Source organism: Mchenga conophoros, linkage group LG3 (genome assembly GCF_057382185.1).
Source record: "Mchenga conophoros isolate Kocher_MC1m ecotype Shallow Benthic linkage group LG3, M_conophoros_male_GT1.1, whole genome shotgun sequence".
NCBI lineage: Eukaryota > Metazoa > Chordata > Actinopteri > Cichliformes > Cichlidae > Mchenga > Mchenga conophoros.
In genome coordinates this window covers 8,170,224-8,179,190 of record NC_140528.1, presented here as the reverse complement: position 1 = coordinate 8,179,190, position 8,967 = coordinate 8,170,224, and the positions used below count along the sequence as shown (strand labels likewise).

At 38.5% G+C, this 8,967-nt stretch overlaps 1 protein-coding gene across 1 annotated transcript in view; it reads right to left on the bottom strand.

The window, feature by feature from the left end:
- Positions 1-8,967, bottom strand: part of LOC146577148 (protein NLRC3-like) — a 34,311-nt gene that overhangs the window by 5,641 nt on the left and 19,703 nt on the right. Inside the window, exon 7 of the mRNA XM_085268146.1 lies at positions 6,617-6,790. Within this exon, the coding sequence (XP_085124272.1) occupies positions 6,617-6,790 (174 nt within the window). The remainder of the gene's footprint in view (positions 1-6,616; positions 6,791-8,967) is intronic.

The window sequence follows — 8,967 nt, the reverse complement described above, 5'->3', positions numbered from 1 at the left end:
TCTAAGCATATATGAGTAAATATTTCTAAGCATAAATGACAATCAACAATATAAACCTTACAGCTGGTTTTAATAACAGAATTTATTTGTTTCTCAAATGAGAAAGAGCTATCGAGAAACACTCCTAAATCTTTAGTTCTGAACTTTTCCAGTGGGCCAAGGTCAACATTATTAGATAATGCTAATTCTTTTCCCTTACATTATAACAATGTGAGGAGTTAATGCTAAGTATACTGCCATTAGCGGCTAATTCTAATTAGGGGTGAATAATTATTAGTAGCTAATGCTAATATCGTTTTCTCTTCCCTTTTAACAATGTGAACAGCTAGTGCTAGGTAGGCTGATGCTAGCAGCTAATGCTAATTTGACGTGAATTAGCATTATATTAGTGAGGAGTTAATGCTAAGTAGGCTGCCATTAGCTGCTAATGCTAATTTTAGATGAAAAAGCATTAGCAGCTAATGCTCATATTGTTTTCCTTTGCTTTGTAAGAATGACAGCAGCTAGTGATACGAAGTCTACCATTATTAACTATTGTTAATTTGATGTAAATTAGCATTATCCGATAATGGTAACCCTTTTCCCCTGCATTATAACGATGTCAGGAGTTAATGCTAACTAGGCTGCCATTAGGGGCTAACTCTAATTAGGTGAATAATTATTAGCAGCTAATGCTATTATTGTTTTCCCTTTTAACAATGTGAGCAGCTAATGCTAATTTGATGTGAATTAGCATTATATTAGTGAGCAGTTAATGCTAAGTAGGCTGCCATTATTAACTAATGCTACTTTGACGTGAATTAGCATTATGTGCTAATACTAATACTGTTTTCCCTTACTTTTTAACAATGTGAGCAGCTAATTCTAAGTACGCTCTTGTAAATAGGTAATTCTAATTTAGTGTGAATTAGCATTATTCAATAATGCTAACACTGTTTTCTCTTACTTATTAAAAATGATAGTAGCTAATACTAATACTCTTTCCCGTTCGGTAACAACGATGTGAGGAGTTAATGCTAAGTAGGCTGCTTTTAGAGGCTTATTCTAATTAGGGCTGAATAACTATTAGTAGCTAATGCTAATATTGTTTTCTCTTTCCTTATAACAATATGAGCAGCTAATGCTAATTTGATATGAATTAGCATTATATTAGTGAGGAGTTAATGCTAAGTAGGCTACCATTAGCAGCTAAAGCTAATTTGAGGTGAATAAGCATTAGTAGCTTATGCTAATACCCTTTTCTCTTGTTTTATAATGATGTGAGACGTTAATGCTAAATAGGCTTCCATGAGTGACTCCTTTCCCTTGCATTATAAAGATGTGAAGAGTTTATGCTAAGTAAGCTGCCATTAGCAGCTAATGCTAATACTGTTTTCCCTTTCTTTATACAACTTGAGCAGTTATTGCTAAGTAGGCCACTTTTCTCTGCTAAAGATTTCTGTGACCATGATAGAAACGCTGATAAGCTAATGCTGCTAAGCTAATGCTGTTTATGGGCCCTGTTAGAATCAATATTTCATTCTCATTCTGTTGTTTGAGAACAATAACAGAAAAATGTGCACTTCAGAACAAATTTATTGTGAATTCAGCTGTGAATGTACAGTTTGTCATTATTTAAGCTTCCATTTCCAAATGTTAGCTGACACTTTATTAGGTACACTGGTATCTATATCAGGTACACCTGTGACCTAAATGTTCCTGCAAACAGACTCCTTGGAGACCCCTACATAAATATCCATGAACTATCCAGCTAGACTAGTGTGTCTGTCCCTGAAAATATTCCTGCATGTGTGATTGTTCATGTCTCATCTGCAGGAAACAAACAGGAAGTGAGTGAAAGACACGGGAAATGTTTCCAGCTCTTCCTCCTCTATCAGATTTTCTCTCCATACCTGAGAGTGTCCAGTCTCCAGCCTGGATCCTTCAGTCCAGCCGACAGCAGCTTCATTCCTGAGTCACCTGGATGATTGTAGCTCAGGTCCAGCTCTCTCAGATGGGAGGGGTTGGAGGTCAGAGCGGAGGCCAGAGAAGTACAGCCTTCCTTTGTGATCAGACAGCCTGACAGACTGCAGACACACAAAACAACAATCTATCTGTCAACAGTTGTTTTCTCTTTGTCACAATAACATCTATCCATTTACATCCATTCAATGTAACTTTATTTATAAGTGACAATACCCAACAGACAACAACAGTCATCTGAAGCTGTTTAACAGTGTAAGGTAACCGCCACCAGTGTGAGCAGCACTTGGTGATGGTGGGAAGAAGAACTCCCTTTGACACAAAGATCCTCCCAGTGAAAACAGGCTCCAGGAGGAGCATCTACCATGACTGGTTGCAGGGTGAGGGGAAAGAGAAGAGATGAGCTCAGAGAGACAAGAACAAAATAGAGAGACAAAAGTTAAGGACATGCAGTAGTGACATATAAAAGCATCAGGAGTGAAAAGAGGGGAGAAGAAAGCAGAGCATCATGGGAAGTCCACCAACAGCCTGAGCCTATAGCAGCATAACTAAGGGATGGTTCAGGGTCACCTGATCCAGCTCGAACTATAAGCTTTATTAAAAAGGAAAGTTTGAAGCTGATCTTCAAAGTAGAGAGGGCGTCTGTCTCCTGAACTCAAACTGGGAGCTGCTTCCACACCCAGTCCAACATAGCCAGGCTTTCTTTGCTGCTTTGACAAAACCTCAAATCCCAGTCAGAGATGATGAGCATCATCACAGTGATGATCATTTCTCTGTTAACCCAGGCTTTCTGCTTCAGGATCTGTGCACGCTCACAGAACAAGGAGACCTTTAAACATCATTTCACTAAATGGATGGACTGAGCTCAGCCTACAGATGAACTGGTGCCAGAGATCATAAAGAACATCAAACAGTCAAATTCAACACTTTTAATGGAAATATGAGATTAATGCTGCAGACAATCATGAAGCTGCTGAATTCATGAACATCAAGAATGCAGCGAGTGGTAAAATAAAGATTTGACCTCAGTGTGCTCAGTGTTCCTGTCTATTCCTAACATATTCCTAACATGATAGCTGCACTTTAGAGCTCTAAAACTGGAACTGACACATGTTTGAACTCTACATGTTACTCAGTACATTCAGTTCTGACACTCGCCCACAGTCCAACAAAGGAAACATGGAGATCACATCAGTTTGTCACCAAAGTCTAATTATTAGGGCAACTTAACCTGTTATAATCTCGTTAACTCATTAACTGATTAACATCAGCAATTATTTTAATCACAGTTTTTAAAATCATGATTATTGTGAAAGTGCTCACTGGCTCTGAATATAACAGCCATGGGTCACAGGAGGGATGTTGATCAGTGCTGGCTTGAAATGGGCGTCATTATGCGTCTCAGCCAATGGGAGCATTGAGGGTGGGCCTAATACTACTGCAGCGCTCACATGACCCAGGACAGAAAGAAAGGGGCGGGGACAGAAACATGGAGACAGGTACAGATCTTTGACATGTTCATTTTAAACTGTTCCAGGAGGCAGTGTTGATACAACTAAAGTTATCTGTTGTTGAAGAAGTCGGTCTGAGGAACGTTCTTAGGATCAACAAATGACGGCATGTATGAGCCTCAAGACGCAGCATCACAAGAAGAACACATGAGCTGTAGAAAAAGGAGAGACTACGAAAGCCACGGCGTTACAACATGAACATGCTTGATCAGAGTGTGATTGTGAACAGGAGGAAGACTCAGCTGAGAACAGTGTGGTGGATACAGAGCAGAGCCCACCATCAGTACAGAGGCCTGTCCATTAGAGTGCTGCTCCAACATGCAGCACATGTACTTGGCCACAGCTGCAACATCTGTACCTGTGAAAGCTTCTTCTCTGTTGCTGCTCATATTGTGCAGAAGAAGAGAGTTTCTTTATCATCAGAAAATGTCAATGAGCTTGTGAGTCTTAGCAGCTGGCTCGGTGCAGAGGAGGAAGAACATGTCAGTCAGAGGAAGATAAATGCAGTTCATGTTGTCAACTCAACCTGGACTGTTGAAAGAGTTTTTCTTTGTCTGGTTTCTGACTGAGATTCTCCAAAGGAAATCCAGCACAAACACACACTTCACACACTCAAAGTCCTGCACAGTAAATGAGCTGATGAGCGTTTGTGCTGCTGCCTGATAACAGAACAATAGTTCTGCTGCTTCCTGTTCTGGAAACACACATTTATAAATGTTCACTTGCTGTTGATCAAAGGTATGTTGGTGGCTCTGGACGCTGAGGGAACTTTGTAAAAAACTAGATCAAATGTTAACGTCCTGGCAGAGGCAAAGAACTTTGATTTGATCTTTGATTAGATTCATGTTTCAGCTCAGACTGACAGAAATATTTGAACTGCTGCTGTGTTAAAGGGAACACTGCTGTTAGAAAGCACCTGATCTGTTTCTGTACACTGAATGTTGCACTTCTCATACTGCAGTACTATTAAAATAAGTACACAATGCACTACTTTTGAACTCATGATTGAATGTTGCTGTAACAAAGCCATTAATGTGATTCAAAGTGTTCATGGTTTCCCAGCACAACAAATGATTGCACAAGTGTGACTGATCCACTTTCTAATGTGTGTGTAGCCCACACTGTGTGTCACTGTGTCACAGGTGAGTCTGTGTGTCCAGGTTCTATGAGGACAACAGGATATAGTGACTGAGTCCAGCAGCTTAAAGTCTGACTCCATCCTCCATTTAAATAACTCACAGCAACAACTGAATAGCTTTGCCTTTGTGTAGCTGACACTTCATTTTAATGTCCTTCTATTCTGGTTCATCTGGTCTCAGTTTCTATAAGCACACAGGTTTCATCAGGACTCTATGACCTCAGTGATCTTTGCTGGGCCTTAATGCTCTGAACAAAGCTGCACATCACAAGACTAAATAGAAATGAATCAGTCTTTCATTCTCACTGCTGTTTGACTTCAGCTCTCAATGTCCCACCATAACCCATGGAAAGAATTACTGTCCATCCAGGCTGCTGAACATGAAGCTGAAGAAGGTGGAGTATTGTGAGGGCTGATGGAGATGATGATGAGGAATCCAGGAGCAGTGGGTGGATGGCAGCATCAGCATGAAGGATCAGTGTGAGAACACATCATCATCCACAAAGGAAACCAGTCTGAGTGTCTGACGCTCTTGTTAGAAAGACGCAGTCCCAGCAGTTAGCTTGTCTGCTAGTTAGCTGAGAGCTAGCTCACTTGTACATTGAATACCAAACTGTGTAAACCAGGGGTGTCAAACATATGGCCCGTGGGCCAAATCCAGCCCTTGACATAATTTCATATGTCAAATATTGATGAATTTTCAGGCTTGCTGATAATCAATGTGAGCACGGCTGAGGTTTTATTCTGATGAGCAAACCATGTGGCCAATCACTTTAAGAGACAGACTGGGATCATACCATTATGTGAAAGAGGACATGTCCCATAGACAGCAAGGGTAGTGGTAGAGACCAGTACACAGAGAAATGGGAGCTGTACTGAAATGCAAGCGTGTCAGGAAAGAGTGAAAAGGCAAAATGAGCAGCATCTGGCTGCATTTCAGTGATATTGGAGACCACAAAGCTGAGTGCAACATTTATACAGGAGATATACAGGAGACGCTGAGAGCAGAACTGATAAAATTAGGAGCTGGCTAAAGTGAGACCCATTTTTATTTCCACCCATTTTCCACTGTGGAGGACAAAAGGTTTCAAACTGGTCCAGGTCTTAAACCTCACGTGTTCTTCCTAATAGCAGTAAATGGATAAAAATAAGGCTTTTATGAAAACACTGAATAAAACTTGCTGCCTTTAAAAAGACTAAATGTACAGTTCAGTATTGAATACTACATAAAATAAACTATATATAAAGTGTGTCTGAATGGCAGAGATGCAGAAATATGTGCATGTAGCACAGAGCCACGGCTCAGTGTCTGAATGAGTCTCACAGACCTGAATGTGCTGTTGAAGCCATTTATAATTATAACGTAATTCTTTACTCGTTTGATCTGCTCCTTACCACAAGCCACCAGACGTAGAAGGTTTTGGACTTTTAACTATATTTTCTGAAGTTTTACAACTTTTCTTACTGTTAAAAACCTCGTTATGGCCATTCATGCTATACAAAGTAATTAGACATGTGTGGTATCTACAGAAACGTCAGGATCTCAGCTAAAAGTTCACAAAACCATCTCAACAACCACCAAACAGCTGAAACAGCAGGTGAACAGATCACACAAAAAAGATGTAAACACAAATCCCCCTGGTCATCTGTTTTTTAAACATGAAGTGTAGTTTTGGACGTTCATTTACTGCTGGTTCAGTGAATTTTGGTTGGACAGTGATGAAACCTGCAGCCTCAGAATCTGTGAGAAGTCTGCTTTCAGCACGCAACAGCATTGTTGTGTTGTGTGCTGTGGATCCACCTCTGCAAACTCATCACTGTTTCACCATCATGTTTCTACTTAGACAATAACAAAGGAAGCAGTTCCCAGGAACTACTTCCTGTCTTGTTAACATAAGAGTATGTTGCCCTTCAAAACACCTCCACTTCTCCTCTTATTAGAGGACTGCCTTATTATTAATCTGCTAATTCTGTCAGTTGATGAAAGAAAAATGCTTGATCTCACCTGAGAGTTTCCAGTGTACAGTGTGGACTCTTCAGTCCTTCAGACAGAAGCTTCACGCCTGAATCCTTCAGGTTAATGTTACTCAGGTCCAGCTGTCTCAGATTAGAGGTCTGAGAGCTGAGACCTGAGGCCAGAGCTTCACAGCTTCTCTCTGACAGGTCACAGTGACTCAGTCTGAAAAATAACAGATAAACAATTACAAAAATAAAACACTTATGTTGAAGCGTAATGAGATACTATTATATTTAGCAATATTTCATCTTGTTTTGTCAGGAAACTGAGCACTGATGCAGAGCAACATGTGGAGAGAATCAGAGGAGAAGAAGTGAAGAGAGAACAGCAGTAAAACAACACTGAATTGTTCAGTGTGCTTTTGATATCAACAGAATGTGTCAAACTTCTTTATTTTGTATTTGTTTTAGTAGAATTGATGATTATCACTTAGATAACAACCACAGGCCAGGTCTAAATTGCACTTTGGTGACAGTTACACCCAGAAATATTTCAGAAACGTGGACAATTTGTGCTCCATTGTATTCAGTATTGAACAAACTGAGTACCGATGACCACTTAATATTTTTGATATTTTATTTGAGTTGTTCCACCTGATCTGTGTTAACTAGAATAAACATTTAAAAACTAAAGCTATGATCACATATGTACTTACAGAGCTTTGTTGGAGGCTTTGACCACTGGCAGCAGCCTCAGAAGAGCCTTTTTAAAGGCTCATGTTCTCACTTAGATCACTTTATAGCTGTATATCTCAAATTTCTGTAAAGTTATTTATTTCATATTCTGTATAGTTTTTCATATTTATATCCTGTTCATAGCATGTACATAGCTTGTACTCACTACAGCCTGTACATACTTAGTTATAGAATATTCACAACATACTTCATACCGTGTACATTATAACATACCATAATAGACCCATTTCTGTAATATACTTACATATCTATACTATTGCTAATATATATTGTAATATATCTATATCACTAAAGCACTTCTGGATGGATGCAAACTGCATTTCGTTGCCCTGTACCTGTGCATGTGCAATGACAATAAAGTTGAATTCTATTCTAATTCTATTCTATTTATTTCTACTTACATTTCATTCTGGGAAAAATGGGGATTACTTTGAAAACAGGAACTATTTTCCCCCAAAATCAGCCCTGGATTAGTAAATCACTCCAACATGTTCTCAGGCAGAAGAAGCTGTCTTGTTATGAGGGAGAGAAGAAAAGCAGCTAAAATCAGGTGTAAAAGTAAAGCAGAGGATGAGCTGAATAAAGGACACTCAAGGCTGGCTTGGAAAGGAATGAAGTCCATGGTGGGGATGCAGAACAAGGAGCAAAGATGAATGTGATGCTGAATCAGCAGAAGACTTGGACTCATTTGATTCCAGCTTTTTTTTTTATTGACATTTTAGAATCACTATACAATACCATCAACTTCAGCTATCTTTCAGTACATATATTTTTTTCTTTTTTTCTATATTTAAACAACTAAAATATCCATACAATAAGAATGAAAGAAGAAGAAGAAAAGAAAAAGAAGCAAAACAGGAAACAACATAAATAAAAAATACACAAGGAAAAAGAAAAAGGAAAGAAAAATAAATAAATAAATATAGGGAGTGTGTTTTTGTTTCCATTAATGTAACTAATTTTTCCTCTAGTCTTCTAGTAGTTAACAAAGTCAAAATCTAATGCAAAAGCAAAAACTAATTAGTCTGCCTTCCTCCATTATCATACATAAAGCTGTTAATCCTTTATATGTCCAATCTTTGAATCTGGTGTCCAATTTATTTGGAGCAAAATGTGTGTCATATGCACACCACTTAAGAACTGCTATATCCTCTTCTAGTTTATATTCTTTTATTACGGTTTCCCAAATTTTAAAAGTCAACTTGATCCATGGATTTTCAATAGTTTTTATTAAATTTTGCAAGCTTCTGTCTGCTATAATAGCTTATATGGGGATGGAGGTCAGACTCTCCTCAATAACTTTCCATTGAGCGTCATATGAAGGATTACATCAGCATATCATAGGCCTTAATTGTGCTGCCCAATAATATTCCCTAAGAGAAGGTAAGCCCCACCCCCCTTTTCCTTTGTTAAGTTGTAAGGTTTTAAATCTAATTCGGGGCCTTTTTCCTTGCCATATGTATCTTGACAAAATTTTATCCCATTCATTAAACTGTTTCTGGTTAATTTCTATTGGTAATGTTTGAAATAAATATAATAATTTAGGAAGAATATTAATTTTAATTGAGTCTATTCTCGAATATAAACTTAAATATGGAATTAGATTCCATCTCGCTATATGTTCCTTAATTTTTTTTTGTATTG